The sequence below is a fragment of the Spodoptera frugiperda genome, chromosome 21, assembly GCF_023101765.2.
Source record: "Spodoptera frugiperda isolate SF20-4 chromosome 21, AGI-APGP_CSIRO_Sfru_2.0, whole genome shotgun sequence".
NCBI classification, from domain to species: Eukaryota; Metazoa; Arthropoda; class Insecta; order Lepidoptera; family Noctuidae; genus Spodoptera; species Spodoptera frugiperda.
This window is the reverse complement of record NC_064232.1, coordinates 3,751,592-3,773,297: the sequence shown is the minus strand read 5'-3', so window position 1 is coordinate 3,773,297 and position 21,706 is coordinate 3,751,592. Positions and strand designations below refer to the sequence as shown.

Here is a 21,706-nt window from a genome sequence, read left to right as displayed (position 1 = left end):
CATGCGTATTCGTAACTTCAAAGGGCCTGGTTCACATAGGAAGGAACGGAGACGTCGTGTGAATAAATATTTTATTAATTTATGTCTTCTTGTGTGTAGCGAAATTTTTCTATTTTTCTATTAATTTTATTTAATGAAATGGTGCTCCCTTAGTAAAGGATTGCCATACATATATTTTCGTTAGTTATTCAATCAAGATAAGTGTCAAATAGTAGATTTTAATAATGACTAAAATGGGTACTGTAGTGTTTTTAGAAGGTAGGTAATCAGTAATTTGAAAATCTGACTAAATCAGCAACTCACTAAGATATACAGAGTAAATAGAAAAAAGAATTATAAAAAAAAAACTCAATCATATTTTTTCTTAATCATACCTTTATCAATCTTTTGAACAAATCTCAAGAAAAATTCCTCAATAAAATCAAAAAAAAAATATACAAAGCAATAAAAACCAAACATTCGCGACACACACAAAAACCCGCCCCAGCTCTTAACAATGTCATAAAAACAATTTATACAACATAATAACTACTCCACACATTTCTTATTCCCCGACACAAACATCCCTCGCGATTGGGGTGTGAACGTTTTACCGAGACACTAGTACCAGTAAAATTAACAAAATAACAGTTTTTTGTACTAAAATCACGTTGAAATATATTAAAAAACGTTTTAATACATATATTTTATGTCAGTGTATTAGAATATAAGTGAAAACTTGTGTTTTTTTCATGTAACCTAAGTTAGTTTGTCGATCAAAAATGTCGTCTGCAAGCGATCCAAAGATTTTCTTCTGACATTATTTTTGAATGGTCTATTTTTGAAATTACGTTTGTTTTAATTAAACGTCGCGTTTTGTTTCATTATTTTTGAGAGTGTCTTGTTTTTTTTTCATGATATTTTTTGCCTTGTGATTCGAAACTGGAGTGACAGAGTTGAAACATAATATATTTCGTTCGTAATAATTTTTTGGTGGTCTACGATTGGATATATGTGAGTATTTATTTGTATAAAACCTTGTGTATTTAACGTTATTTTGTGTCGAAAATAATTTTATGAATGCACATGTCACTAAAAATAAATTATAATTCATAATTTAAGCAAGATTAAGAAAAAAATTAATCATGAATACAATAAAAAAATATAACCTACGCTGTCAATTTTAATGCTATTTTTTTTTAATTCCATATTCAAAATCCTGTATGAGAGACGTGCAACAAATAATAAGTACGCAACCATAATCGATTAATTAGAATTTTGAATATCGATTTGGAGACTCGATTTTATTTTTATTGGAGCGTTAAAATTGATATTGCCTGTGACCTATTTCGTAAGCCGGCTACTTAGACATGACCTAGGTCAACTAACCTGTCTAGGTACAACGTTGCAACCTCTACACTTTATTTAATCTAGTTTTAGTGCAAACTTTATGACCTAATATTTTGTATTGCAAAAGTTTTAAATACTGAATTACATAATGCTACGTCTTTTAAGCAGTGAAGTGGTAGGCTAAGGTGCATTTAGGGACAATTTATAGTGATTATTTTATCAGTTATGTTAGTAGCTAATAAAAAAGAAAATCTGTAGCCATCTCTAGAAACAACACGTTTGAAGCGTATTTAAACACTTATTTTACAAAAACATGGCAATAGACTCAGCACCTATTACATGGGACTTTCAACATAAATTGTGAAATGTAGGTGTACATTGGCATTATGTGCCATAATGTGCACCTATGCCTACCCCTTCGGGGATTAAAAGCGTGACGCAATAAAAAAAGTACAAAAACCTATTTAATTTTTTTATTTATTATTATGTTATCGACTTACTCACGTAACTGTTTGACGAGGAACTCGACTAGTTTCAGTGAGTAGCAGCGCGACAATCGCCGCGTCGTGTGTCGCGGAATGCTGCTCATGAATATGAGCCTCTTGCATGGCTTGAAACTAGTCGAGTTCCTCGTCAAACAGTTACGTGAGTAAGCCGATAACATAATCATTAATTTAGTATGTCTCACGAACATTATAATAGGTATTTTTTTTTACATTTTTTACTAGGTACGTATCTAATTGCAACTTTTTCAAAATATCTAGTAATAAAGTAAATACTAAAGATATTGCGTCTACTTAGTCATAAGGACTGTTACAGACTAGCGTATTTTTCTAAGCGTATACTCGTCATTTCATCGTACGCTGCCGCTGTGTGTCCCCTACAAGATATAACTTGGGTGTCTTCAAGTCCCGAGTGAACAGATTGCTCTTAGGTAGGCGTGCCCTATCGTTGGCCACATCATCTTACCACCAGGCGATATGGTGGCCAAGCGCCATCCTATCTTTATATATATAATTCTTCTGTAAGTGTGTATGTCACTGAACTTTTCTTAAACGACTGGACTGATTTTGATGGAATTTTTTGTGTGTGTTCAAGGGGATCTGAGAATGGTTTAGATTCACAATTTTGTCCGCTGTACAATTTTTTTTTAATTAATTTTTAATTTATTAGTATGTAGTTGTTAATTTTGGAATGTTTTACATTGGATCCGACAAATTTTCAAATTAAAAACGTGTAGACAGGACGTTTGTCGGGTTCGCTAGTTAAGTATAAAAAAATACGCGTTTATGCGCGTGCAAACAAAAACACTACTCTGGAAGTAGGCTTTATTTTCTAAGAACTTGCAACTCCACTATTAGCTTTGTCTACTCCTTTCATGTTCATCATCATCAACAGCCTATAAGTGGCCACTGCTGACCAAAATCCTCTTCTCACACGGAGAAGACGAAGTCGGTAAGAGTCTGACACTCCCTCTCGCCTCGCCCAAGGCGGGAGAAGAAATTGGATGATTTCCGCCCCTCAAAAAAAAACCCCCGACATAGTATCCCAAAAACGTATGCCAACATGGCGATTCATATTATATTTATGGTAATACGGATAGATAGAGAATATTGAATAGTTACTGTAGATAAGTATCTAGATGGATGGATGTGAATGTGTCTATGGATGGATGACCATCCCATCAATTTGGCATCTGACAGCACGGAGCGTAGTTTCTATACCGTACATCAAATATTAACATTTTAAGGAACAGAGAATAAAGTTGCCTAAGAAAGGAGGATCCTCCGACCAGGCGAGGTGATCATGCCTGGCGGGCTTTCTGCCCAACTGATGTTCGTTGGGATTTTCTATCCATGTTAATTCGAATGTAAACTTCACATGTGCGATGCAGGATATTTATGACGTCATCCGTTGATTTTCTCGTCGATAGTCTATGTGCGACTTCTGTCATCTGTCACTTGTCAGGTGTCGCCACAATATTTATAAATTACGAAGTACTTAAAGGGATAGAGACAAGTTAAGATTATTTAGATACCGAGGTAGTTCATCCGTGATCATGGCGCTTGCTACAGTGCCGAAATATCGGAAACTCATAAAAACTAATAAACATGGTAAATATCCCGTTTTAAGTTCCAATGTTAGTATTTAGACACCACTGACAAACGGTGAAGGAAAACATCGTGAGAAAATCTGGGCTTGTAATTTCTAATTATGAGTTTGAAATCGCCAACCGGCAATGAGCAAGCATGGTGATTAATGGTTAAACCTTCTCCGTTTAAGAAGATGCTTTTAGACAGCTGTGGTCACTACGTATAAGCTGTTGATGTGATGTGCGATGTGATAGTTTTTCGAATAGGGCCAAAGTTTTTCAATATTTCTCGTATCGTTTCGTTATTGCTAACATGATTGTCTATCACAAACTGCGGTTTTCACATCTGTTGTGTGAAATCTGTTGATGTGAAAACTGTGTAGAGTCGAGGGGCTTACTTTTGAATCCAAAACCACCCCGTTCCTACTCCTGCTTTTCAAGCCGGAGCCCCAGTAAGCCCGCTAGGTAGTCCGCAGCTCCGGATCAGGAGGCCTACTCTAATTCAACGAAAAACGAAGTTTCGTCCGAAACTTCGCAAAGGTACTACAATTCCATTTTCATCATTCCAACTTTATTTTAATTAATATAGGTAATTAGTAAGTAAATCAATAAATTTAAAGAAGAATAAACGAAACTTCGCATTCGAGAACCGGAGTAGACCTACAGGTATCAGCCCTACTGAGCCCGATCTGAGGTCGTCTGAGGCTCAAACATTGATATTGTGGAATTTCGTACTCTTGAATTGCAATACTAGCGCCCATTGCATCCGTATTGCGTGAATATTGAATGAACTAATTGGTATTGAGTTTGGTTTTACAATAAAATAGCGCCCTAGCTTCTCATGGTGATATATTATGCATGTATTTACATATAATATAAACCTTCCTCTTGAATCATTTTATAGTCTATTAAAAAAACCGCATCAAAATCCGTTGCGTAGTTTTAAAGATTTAAGCATACCAAGGAACAGAGAAAGCGACTTTGTTTTATACTATATAGTGAAGAATTGTATACATAATAGAAAGACTGCCTCGTTGGTCGAGTGGTCGCAAATGGGACTGCCGGACAAGGGGTCTCGGGTTCGATTCCCGGGTCGGGGAAAGTATTATTGGGCATTTTTCGGTTTTTCAAAAATTTCTCAGTAGTAGCACGGAGTCTGGAATTGTGTCCAGTATATGGCACGTCACCCCCTATCACATGGGACTTATAACACAAATGGTGAATAGTGGGTGTACATTGTATAGCGGCATTACGTGTCGTAATGAGCACCTCTGCCTACCCCTTCAGGAATAAAAGGCGTGACGTTGCTGTTCGTTAAAGAATTGTGTGCCATGTACCATCTACTCCTTTAACAAAGCGTATCCATTTATATAATTCCTCACACGATCCATTCGCATTATCTTTACCCATCGTTTTCCCTCCCAATCCTTACATCTGTCAGCATTTAAAATGCATCAATCGTTCGTTTTGTTACAAGAGGTCTCGCCCCAAAAAACAAAAGAGGTATCGTGGCTAATGTGCTACGGAACTGATTCGATCCATCACGTATCTACAAAGTACCTTTTGTATATTACTTTAAAAAAACTAACCGCCTTCAAAAGTTAAGTTGTAAATCTCCATTTTTTCAAGTCGGTTGATATACCTAAAATTTTATCCTATGGCTGGAAAATACTACTCTAAAAACCGCATACATACATGTCAAACTAAGGACTTTCTCATTTTTGAAGTCGGTTAAAAATTAACATAAAATTACCTACATAGGTACTTCTCTGCATGAAGTAGTTTACAAATACGCACGAAGCGTCGATTCAAAGCATCAGAGACAGTGATCAATAATTTATATTTACTATTGTAATCTTCAAACACAACACTACAACCCATTGAAGCCTTGGCAGATACATTTAGAACATCTTATATATTATAGTCTGGAAATATAAACTATCGGACAATGTATAGGCGAAACCGCAAGCAAAAGTCAGTAAAAACATAAGAGAATAAAAAATCTGCCTAAGAATAATCCTAGTTTAAGAAAACACAAAGCAAAGATTACCCTATTCACGTTTAAACAGCGGAATTATGCCAAAGATCTACTAAGCAGAGGCAGAAAAATTCGAATAAAGCATTCTTGACAACATACCTCGCAGATTCTAAGGTATTTGTGGAGCGGCCCATTCTCCTGTCTCTGTGAATATTATCAGCACCATCTAATAATTGCTGTTTATTCTTGTACTGAAAGATAATTGAGAATAAACCTGGTTCTTTAAATGTCAGTGAGCTTCGTGTACGACGATTGCGCGTTTTTAATTGTAAGGGTGTTTTTTCACAAGAAATGTGCAATGTAGCTATGTTGCGAGGATGTAATAGCTAAGTTGTGAAACTATGTGACCGTTTCCATTGATACTAAGCTTTGTAGCTGTACGAGGAAAATGCGCAGCTCAAATATGTAAAGTATACGATAAATTATAAATTATATTTATTTCTGCAAGTAGGTTACAAAATAACACTTTTACACGTCAATAATAGTTACATATTAGTTAGGAAGCCATCCGCAGCATAATACGAGTAGATAGCACGCATCAATAGTACGCATTATCATCATCATCGTGGGCGTCTCTCGGCTGATGCGAGAGACGTCCACTGCTGGACAAAGGCCTCCCCCTTAGTCCTCCACGTAGAACGAGAAGCCGCCGCCCGTAGTACGCATATCTCCACTCTTATTGGTCATAGTGTGGTGTTTTATAGCCTATAGCCTTCCTCGATAAATGCACTATTCAACATAAAAATAATTATTCCAATCGGACCAGTAGTTTCGGAGAATAGCGCGTTCAAACAATCAAACAAACTCTTCAGCTTTATAATAAAAATATGTATTATCTCCACATAAAAAACATAACTTAGCTGAGTCCGTTTCCACCAGTGCTAAGCTATGTGTACCAACGAATATGATTGGTGGAAGCCAAAAGCAATCACAGCAACGTAGCATAGCACCCTAAGGGTGCATGCATTTTCCATTTCATCAGATATGGGTATGTACGTGCTGTGGATGTGTGCAATGGATGGCTTCCCCACTATCGATACATCGCATACTCAAGTTGCGCATCTTCCTCGCACAGCTACATAGCTTAGTATCAATGGAAACCGTTACATAAGTTTCACAGCTTAGCTATTACATGCTGCGGGCCTGCGGGCGGCGAGTAAGGGTAGCTCGTCGCCCGACCAGAACCAGACCGGCGGCGCGTCGCGTTCCGCGCGCGCCTCTAAGAGCCATCAGACCACCACAGATGGGGCCCAGTAGGGCTGATGCCTGATCCGGAGCTGCGGACTACCTAGCGGGTTTACCGGGGCTCCGGCTCGAAAAGCAGGAGAAGGAACGGGGTGGTTTTTAGTCAGTAAGAGTCTGACACTCTCTCTCGCCTCACCCAAGGCGGGAGAAGTCATTGGATGATTTTCCCCCTCAAAAAAAAAAAAAAAAAAAAAGCTATTACATGCTCGTAGCATAGCTACAGAACATATCTCTGGTGGAAAAGCAGCATTAATAAAATGAATGGCCCATTTCAAATGAGTTGTCACACGACAAGGCAAGTACGGATGTGACTGACATGTGTTTGACATAATTGTATCTAACTAGTTCAAAGTTCTAGATGGAGGCTTCTTACCGCTGGTAGCTATTGTGCTTATTATGAAGCCTATTTATTATGTTCGGGTGTGTAAGCAGTGCCCTTAGTACGAGTTTGCTTTGCGTTTAAAGAAATCGAAACGAAAACTCGTCTGGCGCTCTGATTGGTTGGTTTATTCGAGCCGGAGAAACAGTACCCTTGACCCTAATAGTACGAATTTGCTTTACGTTTTGAACGAAAACGAAAAGAGAACGTATTGGATTGACCGGCTCGAATAAACCAACCAATCGGAGCGCCGAACACAATCTCGTTTCGATTACTTTAAACGTAAAACAATGTTTTAAAACAGTCTACGAGACGGACATTAAAATAAAAATTAATCACCTACCCTATTAATATAGTTATAAATCGAACGTAATATAAAATGTCGGGTATCATAAAAAATCTTTAGTTAGGCTACCTACCCGACTAATGATTTTTTTATTACTTATATTACATATCGTATATTAAAGTAGGTATAATTTAAGGGGTGGTTGACGAGTTAACACGGACAACGCCGCGTGTAAAAGCAACTATCTTCGTACGTATAGAGGAGTTTCAATAATTGTATTACGATAGCACTCTGCTGCCTTGAACCCTTTTAACGTCTTTGGTTCAATCAAAGGGTCGCGCAAAATATGATTGAGAGGATTGTTAGCATTTTCTATAAGGCTTAGAATGCATTTGGTTGTAGTTTCATCTCTAAATACATGCAACATCCCACCTTTTATCCCGAAGGAGTAGGCAGAGGTGCACATTACGACACGTAATGCCGCTATACAATGTACACCCACTTTACACCATTTGTGTATATGTATACAGGGTTATTTGTAAAACACCGGTAACCTCTCAGGACTACGTTACTAACATCATAATCAACAACTTTCGTTCTATGACTTTTAAAAATTCATCATATTAATATTTTAATTCATCAGATTAACACACAAAAATAAAAATATTTAACTTCAACTCTCTAATGCCCGAATACTCAAACGCTACTCAATTTTAAGACGCTCTCAAATGTAGTTCTGTCACTATCAATTCTTTATAAAATGACAGAGATAGCACGATATTTAAGTACAACTTAAAATTGAGTAGCGTTTGAGTATTCATACATACTAGTGGTCGCCTAGTGGTCGAAATTCGACCATATACGATTTAATTTACAATACCACTTTACATACGTTCAAGGATAATTTTTTATTTAACTCAAACTCAAACAAACTCTTTTATAAAACTCTATTCATATGAGACGTGAAAATATCATCGCAATGTCTATCGATTTTGACGTTTTGTCATATACGATCAGATACTATGCATGTGTGTGTAATGTTTTATTTATTGATTTAATGTACTTTATAAGCATTATTTTTGTCAATATTAGCGTTCTCCACTTCTCCTACACATAAACTATAAGTGTACCAAATTTTATGCTCCTATGTCCGCGCAATTTTCGTAAAAAGCGGTCCAAAGTTTTTGCATCACGTATTAATATATAGATATGTTACGAAGTCTATGCGAAGCAAAAGAAGACAATAGCGAGGGGAGCGGGGTAAGGGCGGCGGGGGCGCATGAACTGTATGTAGGTACAGCAAAATACAAAGTTGAAATGTGTTAGATAGGACAACGATATATTGAAGGTTTGTTTTTGGTTAACGTTTTATGTTTTGTAAAAAGTCGTAGAACAAAAGTTAAGTTGCTGTCTGTGATGTCAGTCATATAGTCCTGAGAGGCCACCGGTGTTTTACAAATAAAACTGTATATGTGTTATGGACCCATTTCACAAACCTGACATTTGGAGCGCATTGTAACCTTATCAGTTGTACAGGTGACGGAAAACGGAATTTTATAGAAAGATCCTCCTGACCTCAGAAGAATGTCAAAGGGAGTTGTGTTTTTGTAAAAATGGTATGGTGTTGTGGCGACACATTGACAAGTAACAAGTGACAGATGACAGAAGTCGCACATAGACTATCGACGAGCAAATCAACGGATGACATCACAAATATCCTGCATCGCACATATGAAGTTTGCATGCGAAATAACACGGATAGAAAATCCCAACGAACAACAGTGGGGCAGAAAGCCCGCCAGGCTGATCACCTCGCCTGGTCGGAGGATCCTTTTTTTCTTAGGGAACTTTACTCTCTGTTCCCTAAAGTGTTATCGGCTTAATCACGTAACTGTTTGACTTCAGTCCACATTCATATTGAGCTGCGGACTACCTAGCAGGTTTATCGGGGCTCCGGCTCGAAGCAGGAGTAGAAACGGGGTGGTTTTTAGTCAGTAAGAGTCTGACACTCTCGCCTCGCCCAGGGCGGGAAAAGTCATTGGATGATTTTCCCATCTTAAAAAAAAGAGGTTCATATTCATGAGCAGCATTCCGCGATACACGACGCGGCGATTGTCGCGCTGCATGAATATGAACCTCTAGCATGGCTTGAAACTAGTCGAGTTCCTCGTCAAACAGTTACGTGAGTAAGCCGATAACATAATAATTAATTTAGTATGTCTCACGAAAGTTATAACAAAAAAATATATGGATTTATTAACAAGAGTTTTTTGGGGATCTAAGTTAAAAATAAAGTGGAATGGAATGCCATGGTGGTCGGGAGATTTAAGAGTTTCTTCTTCTCATAAATGTAAAAATGTATCAGTAGGTACGAAGTCTGAAATTGTACTCAGTATATGGCAATAGGCTCACCACATGGGGCTTACAACACAAATGGTGAAAAGTGGGGGTACATTGTATAGCGGTATTAAGTACGTGCCGTAATGTGCTCCACTGCCTACCTCTTCGGGGATAAAAGTCGTGAAGTTGTTAGTTAGTAGTTAGGCTTCCTCTCTCCGCCTGTAATGGCTAATCAGTTAATCCGCCATTTAATCCCACGCGTTAAACTAACTTACGGTGTGTGTGTTACCGAAGTTAATTGACCTATTAAACCAATTCTATTAGGGAGTTGGAAAGATGGTTTATTTTCTTCTGTCCAATAACAACAAGGCTTTTTTTAATAATAACTATCGAGAGACATACTAAATTGACTAAAAATCACGATTTACTCACGTACATTAATAGAGAAAAGCTCTACTAGTTTCGAATCACAGCTGCGTAGCTTAGTATCAGTGGAAACGATCACATGGTTTCACAGCTTAGCTATTACATCTTCGTAGCTTTGGTACACATTACATCTCTACTGGAAATGCACTATAGTAGTTTTCTATTCTTCTATATGACTAAGATTTCATAAAAAATACCTAGATCCGGTACTACCTTACAGACATCCGGAGCTGCGAACTACCTTTTTTGTATGAAGGGAAAAACATCCAATGACTTCTCCCGTTTTAAGTGAGGCGAGAGGGAGTGTCAGACCCTTACTGACTAAAAAGCACCACATTCCTACTCCTGCTTTTCGAGCCGTAGCCCCGGTAACCCGCTAGGTATTCCGCAGCTCTGGATCAGGCATCAGCCCTATTGGGCCCTATTCTTTGAGTGCGAATTTTGACGTGATATTTTGTTTGCGTTGAAAACACTGTATATACTTAGTTAGATAGTACCTAACAATAGAAATAAGATTTCATTAAAAATTACCTAGGTACTATTTACATAGAAAATAGTTTTTAGTAATGCAAATACTCAAGGACTTTCAAAATTTTTTATTAAAGTATTATAATTTATGAACAATTCTGCCGTAGGTTGAGAGATGATTGGTGTGTAATTAAACTAATAAGATCACTACTATTCTTTTCGGCACTTACTTAACTAACTAAAATTATTCACGTTATTTTACTGTGGTACTTAGAAAACAGAAGGAAAATATTTAAAATTGAACTGTATTCCTTTACTTTCAGGTCATATTAACTCCGAAAAAGATGGACATCAGCAGAGTCGTAACGATGGAAAGCCATTTGAAGACTCGTCATAATTATTCTTAATCAGGTGAGCAGAACACTAAATGCTTTACAGTCATTCTAGACTTGCATGTACATATATCCTATATCCTCTAGGATGTCCATAGAGGATTTATATAAGTCTTTCACAAATCGTATATTTTAAATAAGTAAACAGTACCCTTTTGTTCGGCTCTCTGAGGTCTTAGTACGAGTTTATTTCCCGTTAACGAGATCGGCGCTCTGATTAATTCGTACCGGCCAATCAGAGCGCTGAATGTGCTCTCGTTTCGATCTCGTGAAACGTAAAGCAAACTCATACTAAGCGCGCTCTCGTTTCGATTACTTTAAACGTAAAGCAAATTCAAAATAATCATTTTTTTGGGTCAGCGCTGACTTGGCGTCAGTTACTGATCCTGCCTAAATCTACCTTTATTTATCTCCATTAAAGGGTGAACGGACTATTATACCTTTATCTCTTTCTCCCCTAGCGAGTGAGAGCGCTGAGCGAGCGAGAGAGCGCAATGCATCCGACCAGTAGGTGACGCTGTCGTCTTCACCCGCGGAACATGTCATGGGACTCCATAGAGTCGCGCGACTTCCTAGGGTAAGTTATATTTTTGGAAGTGGTATTAACAGACATATAATCAAGCCCAAACACAAAGTAACTGCTGTAATTCGTTGAGGAGTTCCCTCGACTGTGTTTTGACTACATCATCGGATCTACTATACTTCTGATGAATTGTAGAGCGACCTTCATTGAATTGTAGTACTTTGTAATACTTATCTGCAAATAACCAAGCGCAATTTGGCTGATTGTCCATTTTCAAAGGTCGATTTCAAATTTTCAAAAACCATTACGTTTTTTTTTTATTTAGGTATATTTATCTTTCTATACTGTCGACCATCAATATACAAGATTCTCTAGTCGTGGAATTATATAAAATCTATTGGAATATAAAAAAATAAGATCGGTTATAAACAAAGTAAGAATACCTATGGCATAAAATTACATTATTCCACCAAAACCAAAAACCAACAACTACACTTGTTGGTGGTACAGACTACAAATGACGACGCTAAAACCAGAGTGATCTAAGTGACATTTTTACCAAAAATTAATATACAGCTCATACGTTTCCAACAATAACGCTTAACGCATTTCCTCAATTTTCTCAGAAACATATTTTTGTGCCCTAGATCACTCTGGTTTTAGCATCGTCAAATATAGTCAATACTCATTCCCTGGTGCTAAAAGATGATATCCACCATTTCCAGCGGGGTGCCGGCTCACCAGCTGTCGGCGACACGTCTGCTGAGCTCACCTGATCCATCCAGACACCACCTCGATGAGCCACAAGGTAATACTAACCTTCTGTAGGTGTTGTTGTTGAAAAGTTATACGTTGGTTACAACCGATAGTCGTAGGTACCTATAATATTTTTTCATATTAAAAATCACGGTTTACTCAAATAAATTAATAGAGAAAAACTTGACTAGTTCTCTCTATAACTCGAAACTAGTACCGAGCACAATTCCAGACCCTATTACTACCCAGATTCTATTATAAAATCCTCAAAAAACTGTTTATTTCAAATAGACCAGGAAGGCACTTTTGAACGTCAAAGCAAATATAATAATATTAATAACGTCTGTCTGTCTGTCGGTCAGTCCTCTAGTGAAGCTAAAGAAGAACGAGCAAGAAACTCCATAGGTCCCCTCCATAGAACCCCCGATAATCAGCTGGCAGTCCGCAGCTCCGAGAAAACAACTCCATTGCTGTTTAAGTGTTTACCTTCTTTCTTCAATCAACTCTTTATCTCTTCTAGAAGTATACCCGTTCTCCGAGGACTTCCGCAGCGGTGCGGCCGGCGGCGCCGGGTCCGGGCGTAACGGCACGTTGCGGTGGGGCTCCCGGTTCGGCCCGGCGCACCGGCCGCCGGCCGCCGGACTACTCGACTGCTTCAGAGCTTGCAGGTCCAGATTGGACCAGTATTTGGCGAGAAGGAAGGTTGGTATTACTACTCTAAAAGTCTATTGACGTGCTCCACCGTAGGCCGCATCATCACTTACCATCAGGCGAGATAGCGGCCAAACGTCGGCCCATTTAATATAAAAAAAATATATTAATTAAAGCCTTTGTTTGTTATGCCATACGAACATGATGTTCCGGATCAAAGTCAAAGTCAAGTCAAAATCATTTATTTCAAATAGACCAGGAAGGCACTTTTGAACGTCAAAGCAAATATAATAATATTAATAACGTCTGTCTGTCGGTCAGTCCTCTAGTGAAGCTATTTGCTCGTTCCAAAGTGTAGATTCCTATGGAGAAGAACGAGCAAGAAACTCCATAGGTTACTCTTTTTCAATCAGATTTACAATACAATTTTTGGTTACATTGTTTCGATTACTTCAACTATGTGAGAACAATGTAAAACTAATATACAGTCAAAGTGACAGAAAAAGAAAATAACCTAGAGGAAAATAAAAATTAATGCAGTCCGGAGCTGACAAGTCCCAGTTGACAGCGCCCGTTCACGAACATGACACGTACACCAGCACCGCCCAACTCAAACATGTTGCAGGGAATCGAGCGATCCAATGCCCGTGCCACCGCCAATGAGACCTTTGAGTGAGCATGACAACTCCAAGCTGACATAAATGCATTCTACTAGTCTAATTTGATTTCAGTTAATTACAGGGCTCTCACATTTACAATAATTGTATAAAGTACAGAATACATCGAAATAACATGGTTATATTACTACGTTTTATTAGTTATCCTGTGGAGCCGGACCAGCTTGCCTCCAAGCATTTTTATCTTCTATATAATCATTTACTTTGTAGTATGCTTGTCTACATAACGTTTTTTTAATACATAGTTTAAATTTTGATTCATTCAGATTCTGTATTTCCATTGGAACTCTATTATAACATTTAACACAGAATCCCATAAATGACTTACTTATTTTTGACAATCTAAAAAATGGTTGACTTAATCTATCCTTATGTCTAGTTTGATAGTTGTGTCTGTCAGATACTTTCGCAAACAAATGTAGGTTTTTTCTAACATACATAATATTTTCATAAATAAATTGACATGGAACGGTCATAATATTGATCTCCTTAAACTTTTCTCTAAGAGATTCCCGACGACCTAGGTTGTAAATAGCTCTGACGGCGCGCTTTTGTAGGATAAAGATAGACTCAACATCAGCAGCTTGTCCCCACAGCAAAATGCCATACGACATGATGCTATGGAAGTAACTGAAATACACTAGTCTTGCCGTGCCTATCTCGGTTAGCAGTCTGATCTTCCAGACAGCGTAAGCTGCAGAGCTCAATCGTCCCGCTAGCGATGTAATGTGGGGACCCCATTGCAATTTGTCATCTACAGTGATTCCTAGGAAAGTAGTCTCTTTTACAAATTCTAATTTCTGACTATTTAATGATATGATCTGGTCTATTTAGCGAATCATCAAGTGCCTATATTGACGGTAGTAAAAATCCTACACGTCATAATATTTCTCTCTAAAAGCTAGTTGCTTTCTAAAAGTTTCTTTTGTCTAAAAAAATATTAAGAACTACTTTTTGCCATTTTTTGGTGAGACGTGAAACTTTGCCCAGATTTTGTATTAAATTGAGAATCTTGGAAATCGAAATTTCGATAATATTTTTTTTATGATCATAGGCAAATCAAGAGTGAGGGTGCAGATTCCGATTCTTATTTATTTTTAAGGATTTTACTAAGAAGCAAGTTACTAAGAGTCCTCCTTGCTAAACAATAAACGTTGTTATTCCATTTCGATTACAAAAAATCCCAAATCATCCACTTCTTAATGATGTTTCCTTATCACCAGATCGAGCGTGGAGTCCGCCTATACGGACAGAACGAGCAGAGACTAGCAGTGAAGGTCTGGCTCTCCGCCCTCCGAGGAGTGAGGCATCGGAGTGACAAGTTCGCGTTACTAGGACATCTATACCAAGCTTACATGGACTTTGGGAAGTATAGGTAAGATTTTTTTATGGTATAAGCCAGTAAATGAGAGGGATCACCTGATGGTAAGCAATCGACGTGAAACAACGCTTGCGTTGTGTTTCGTTGTGTGAGTGAGGTTACCGGAGGCCCAATTCCTCCCTTCCCAAACTTCCCCATCCCCGATTCCCGAACAACAACCCTTAAATTCCTTCCAAAAAGCCGGCAATGCACTTGTAACGCTTCTGGTGTTTCAAGTGTCCATGGGCGGCAGCGATTGCTTACCATCAGGTCTGCTCGATTACCGGCGTGATTCATAAAAACAAAAAAAATAAAAAAATCGCCGCCGCCAATGGACATCCGAAACACCAGAGGCGTTACAAGTGCGTTTCTGGCCTTTTGGGGCTTAGGAATTTAAGGGTTGTTGGGAAATCGGGGATTGGGAAGGGAGGTAATTGGGCGGAAACCTCATTCACACAAATTCACACCCGGAGCTGCAGACTGCCTAGCGGGTTCTCCGGCTCGGAAAGCAGGAGTAAGAACGGTGTGGTTTTTAGTCAGTAAGAGTCTGACACTCCCTCTCGCCTCGCCCAGGACGAGAGAAGTCATTGGATGATATTCCCCCCTCAAAATAAAAAGCGTGGTATCAATCCGGTCGAGTCGCCCCATTCGTGTCAAAGCATGGCTCTCCCACATTTATTATTGACCATTTGGGTATTTGACCATTACACACATATAATTTTCGCCAATTTGGCGTCCCATCTAATTATTATTCTATTCTTTTGCCACACATCTGACAAGCCCAGCCTTTCACCAAGCACTGGACAGACACAATATCATACAAAAACATAAAATACAATAAAGAAACCAAAACTTTAGACAATGTTTACTTTCTTGGACGGTCTCCAAATAAAACGCTATCATAATATGAAATGAACGTTACTTTTTTGGTATCCTGCCAAATGTCCGCGGAGTAAGAGTGATACAATATAAAGTATCATGTTGATATTTTTCGGTTTTACGCTACATACAGTATACAGTTGAGTGTAATATATAATGGAAATATAATGTACTAGCTTCTGCCAACGGCTTCGCCCATAGAAAGTCCTATCACGTAAATCAGCTCATACTCTTTCTGTATACCAAATTTCATTAAAATCCGTTCAGTAGTTTCAGCGTGATTGGCGAACAAACATCCAAATAAACAAACTTTCATACATACATACATAACTTCACGCCTGTCTGCCATGAGGGTAGGCAGAGACAATGAAACGCCAATTGCTACGAATCTTACACACCTCTTTCGCTTCATCAACAGTCATCAGTCTTTTTATGCATGCTTGTCGGTTAACAACTGCCGCCCATGGACACTTGAAACACCAGAGGCGTTATAAGTGCGTTACCGGCCTTTTAGAGGTTAGGAATTTAAGGGTTGTTGGGAAATCGAGGATTGGGAAGATTGGGAAAGGGCCTCCGGTAACCGCACTCATACAATGCAAACGTTGTTTCGCGTCGGTTTCTGTATCAATCCGGTCGAGCCGGCCCATTTGTGCCGAAGCATGGCTCTCCCACACTTCATTTAGGAGTTATAAGCACACCTACATTCATATTCGAATAAATCAATTAATAAACAGTAACTCATTCATAATCACAACAAATGCTATTCGTAAATTGTTTTATACTCCTTCAAAGTAATAATAATGCTTCATTGAAATGATACATTTTAATTAATAATATGATTAATATAGGTAATAAAGGCGTGGGTACTATTACCAATCAATGTCTGGGTACTTTATGACAGTAGTTAAACTGGTAGAGTGTCTTGGCAAACACTATTGACAAGGATTGTTCTAAAGAAATGGTTATGACTATAACCATTATATAAGTAACTAGCAAAACCCGACGAACTCCGTTTCGCCATCAGACGGGCTATTTTATTGATTTTATTCAGATTTTTTTGCTATAAACCTCACGGCGCGCAAGACCTTTCCAACGAATGCAAAACCGTGGAAATCGGTTCGTGCGTTCTGGAGTTATAGCGTCAGGAAGGAAAACCCGACTTATTTTTATATAATAGACTAGCAAAACCCGACGAACTCCGTTTCGCCACCAGACGGGCTATTTTATTGATTTTTTTTGCTATAAACCTCACGGCGCGCAAGACCTTTCCAACGAATGCAAAACCGTGGAAATCGGTTCGTGCGTTCTGGAGTTATAGCGTCAGGAAGGAAAACCCGACTTATTTTTATATAATAGATGACACCTAACCACATATCATCAGCCTATAAGTGGCCACTGCTGACCAAAGGCCTCTACTCACACGGAGAAGGTTTGAGCTTCAATCACCACGCTTACATCTTCGCTGCGGTAATAAAATGTATTACTTTCACCTGCTACGGTGGGTCGGCGGTCCAAACAAGCCTGCCATAAACTTTCAGACAGTGCGTGGCGGACCTTTTGAGCCTGCCAATACTATAATGTCCTGTCAAGTCCCGCACCGGCGGAAAGTTCTCACATTTCGCGTCCGCACTAGCTGAAAGTCCCGCGGCGGGCCGATTATGGGCGATCCGCAGTGAACGTGTTAATGCGTTTTGGCGATTTTTTATTTTTTTTATGGAATAGTAGGCAAACGAGCAAACGAGTCACCTGATGGTAAGCGATCAGCGCCGCCTATGGACACCCGCAACACCAGAGGAGTCACAGGTGCGTTGCCGATCTTTTTAAAAAGGAGTATGCTCTTTTCTTGAAGGTTTGAAGGTCGTATCGGTTCAGAAATACCGCCGATACAACGATTCTTAGCGTTATTTTCCTTCACCGTTGGTCAGTGGTGTCTAAATAATAGTAGGTTTCGAACCCACAAACACGGAACAGCTTATTTTCATTCTCCAATTTTTAATTTTTCAGAGAATCTCTAGAGTTCGCGAACCGTCAGCTTGGTATATCTGAAGAGTTGGACTCCGCTCCGATGAGGGCTGAGGCCTATCTGAACCTGGCCAGAGCACATCAGACCTTGGGTGGACTTGACAGGTAATGTAGACACCTAATAATTTACATAATTTTTGGTTAGGTAGCACGAGAAGACGTTTTAACTGATGGTAAGCAAACAACGCATGGAAACAATTCAACACCAGGAAAGATGGATGTGGTACCTTGATTTTTTTAGGAGTTGGAGATTGCGAATTGGAGATTTTGGGGATTAAAGACAGGGGAAGATTAGGTTTAGTAGCACTTAAGGCCGCGATATTCAAGTACTCAAGTATTTATTGCAGCCGTAATGTACACAGGTGGTGGAAATACAATATTAAGTCACAATTATGGCCCCTTTCGGGCACAGCAAATTATAAAATTCGTAAGAGAAAGAAGAATGCCAGAGTTTCTATGAAATCTGGTCTCACTTACAATAGCTATGTGTCAACAAAAATTACTACGGCACCAAGTTCCAAATCTTAGTCCGTTCAGAGTTAAGTAAGAGAGAGGCGCCATAGTAACTTTTATTCAACTCAATATTATCTATCCAATGATGTAACACCCATAGCTATTGGAAGGTGGGACCAGAATTTGCATCCTTCTTTAGTAAACTTTCGGTTGAGCCGACCCAGTAGTGCCAAATTTCCGGCCCAGTAGAGTAAGGAATCCAGAGTCTAGTTTTCATAAAGGGGTACCTAAGCTATGTACATAATTAAGGTTTCTCTCTTCCAGAGCCCTCTCCTACGCTCGCCAAGCTCTCTACAACGACTGCGGCGGCGGCTCCACAGCTGGTTGTGTGCATCTAACCGTTGCAGCTGTCAGTCTGGAACTGGGAGCATTCTCCAAGGCCATGGACGCCTTCCAGAAGGCTCTGGCGGTCGCCCAGGCGCAGAATGATAATACGCTGTTGCTTCAGGTTTGTAGATGGTTGTTTGTTATTTTTTTTTTTTGTTTTTAAAAAAAACGTTGCCCCACACTAGGATTTTCTCCTGTGTCGTGGGTGCGTTTACAAACATACAAGTTCACATACACATGCCACCCAGACCCGAAACAACAATTTGTTGATCACACAAAGAGTTGCTCCGTGCGGGAATCGAACCCGCTACCCGTTGCGCGGCAGCCAGTTGCCCAGCCACCGCACCAACCGTGCAGTCGAAGTTTGTTGAAGGTGTTGGGTAGTTTTAAAGTTTGGAAATAAGTTTTCACTCATCGGTTAATAATTGGCTACCGCGTAACTTGTAGCGGGCTCGATTTCCGCACGGAACAACTCTTTGTGTGATCCATAAACTCTTGTTTCGGGTCTGGGTGTCATGTGTATGTGAATTTGTATCTTTGTAAACGCATCTACGTCACAGGAGAAAATCCTAGTGTTGAACAACATGTGTTTCAAATTTTCATTGAATAAAAATAACTATATTTTGTTTGTCAGAGAAGATTGAGCGCGTTTGAAATGTGCGTTGTGTCAACACAAAGCCATATTACTTGGTTGCAGTTTTTGCGAGCAACCTTTGAAATAAGTTCAGGGAGTTCTCATACTAGTTAAACCTTAGAAATCCTTTGAATGGATACCTCCATATTCATCTACGAGGCAAACGAGCAGATGGATCACATGATTGTTAGCGATCAGCACCGCCCATGGACACCAGCGGTGCTATAACACCAAATTCCTTCCTTCAGGTATACGTAGGTCTCTCCGAGCTGTGGCGGCGTCTCCGCGACGCGGAGCGCGCGGTGGCGTGCGCGGCGCGCGCGTGCGACCTCGGCCGCGGGCCGCGCGCCACTGACCTCAACACGCGCCACCATCGCACCGCGCTGCTGCAGATGGCCGCCGCGCTCCGAGCTAGGGGGGAGCTGGGGGATGCGCATGATTATTGTAATGTGAGTAGAAATTAAAGATGGAAGAAAGAGAAAGAAATGTTCTTTCTTCTTCGTGTTTTAGTGATTAGGTTTCTTTTTATTTATCTTATGGATCACCTGATGGTAAGTGCAATACCAGAGGCGTTACAATACGGTAGTTCACTTGACTAGCCAAATTCAATACTTTTATCGAAATGTCAAAAACGTTACTTTTCTATTAATTTTGTAGGAGATCGCAACTTATGACGTCATATTTTTTTGCGTCAATTAGCATACTTACTTCTTTAAAATTAGCTAGATAAACTAAAAAAATAAGTATATTGTCAAATTAAAGAATGAAAATACGATTATTTTGGAATATTTTATTATATTGAAATATCAAAATAATTTATTTTTGATCTAGTAAACTAGCCTATTATGTTGCCGACTTTTTGGGGGTCGGAGATTTAAAGACTGGGGATTGGGGGTTGGTAGATTGAGAAAGAGAAGGGGAGAATTGAGTCTCTAACAACCGCAATCACATCACATGAAACAATGCAAGCGCAGTATCACGCCCGGTCGTTATATCACTCCGGTCTAATCGAAACAGCAGTGCTGAAGCAAAGCTATCCTATGTGAAATATTACTTGATTAATGCATCTACCATGTTTGAAACAGAACTGTGTTAGAAAATATATTCATAAGAATTTATTAAGGCTGACTTGAATAACAATAACATGTATATGTTAGAAAAAGGTGGTTATTAATATGGGTTTACCATAATATTACAGGAGGCATTACGATTGGCGGCAGTGGCGGGAGACCAAGGTTGCTACGCGCGCGCTGTGCGCATCGCGGGCGATGTTTATCGAAGGAAATGTGACATCGGGAAGGCTTTGAGGTACTTAATTACTTTTTAAATATCTACAAAAGAGTTATAATGACTAAAAGAAGATATATAGCGTAGTAAAATAAGGTTAAAATTTGTCTAACATACTTATTCTTGATGTTAATGCAAAGAATAAGAAAAATATTATTGGCGCCCAGCATGGGACTGATGGTCCCACAGTGGGCGCCAATTTTTCTTCATTAGATTTGAAGCTAAAAGCTCACACACACACACAACTTCACGCCTTTTATTCCTGAAGGGGTAGGCAGAGGTGCACATTACGACACGTAATGCCGTTATACACCCACTTTTCACAATTTTTTTTGTTATAAGTCCCATGTACTAGGGGATGAGCCTATTGCCAAATTATCCTGGACACAATTCCAGACTCCGTGCTACTACTGAGAAATTTTCGAAAATCTGAAAAAAGCCCGGCAGTACTTTACCCGACCCGGGAATCGAACCCGAGACCCCTTGTTCGGCAGTCGCACTTGCGACCACTCGACCAACGAGGCAGTCAGAGGCTAAAAGCAATAAAACTGATATATCATTTAACCATTAAACCAATTAGTATTATATACCATTAATAGTTTCCCATAACAGATAAAGAAAGATGTTTTATAAGTTTTAAGGTTATATTATGTTTTATAAGTTTTAACATTCACACTAGAATTTTGCTCAGTGCTATGGCTGCATTAAAAAATACATAATGTCTTTTAGAGACCACATTGACAAGTTAAGAGTTACAAGTTAAGACAAGAGCAACTCTTTGTGTGATCCACAAATTGTTGTTTCGGGTCTGGGTGTCATGTGTATGTGAACTTGACGACACAGGAGAAATCCTAATGTGGGGCAACGTTTTGAAAATTCCCAATTGCCCCCTTCCCAATCTTCCCCATCCCCGATTCCCGAACAACAACCCTTAAATTCCTAACTCCCAAAAAGCCGGCAACGCATTTGTAACGCCTCTGGTGTTTCAAGTGTCCATGGGCGGCGGCGATTGCTTACCATCAGGTAATACGTCTGGGGCCTTAGTCTGCTATTACAATTGTGTCAGATTGGTCGATCATTGA

General features: G+C 39.3%; 1 protein-coding gene across 1 annotated transcript in view; it reads left to right on the top strand.

Annotated features, from left to right (window-relative positions):
* The first annotated feature begins 293 nt into the window (after positions 1-293).
* Positions 294-21,706, top strand: part of LOC118280488 (43 kDa receptor-associated protein of the synapse homolog) — a 124,478-nt gene continuing 103,065 nt past the window's right edge. The window contains exons 1-10 of the mRNA XM_050702054.1: positions 294-993; positions 10,927-11,014; positions 11,457-11,572; positions 12,244-12,326; positions 12,795-12,976; positions 14,826-14,977; positions 17,846-17,968; positions 18,641-18,824; positions 19,586-19,786; positions 20,536-20,645. Coding sequence (XP_050558011.1) covers positions 11,535-11,572; positions 12,244-12,326; positions 12,795-12,976; positions 14,826-14,977; positions 17,846-17,968; positions 18,641-18,824; positions 19,586-19,786; positions 20,536-20,645 — 1,073 coding nt within the window. The 5' untranslated portion in view covers positions 294-993; positions 10,927-11,014; positions 11,457-11,534. The remainder of the gene's footprint in view (positions 994-10,926; positions 11,015-11,456; positions 11,573-12,243; positions 12,327-12,794; positions 12,977-14,825; positions 14,978-17,845; positions 17,969-18,640; positions 18,825-19,585; positions 19,787-20,535; positions 20,646-21,706) is intronic.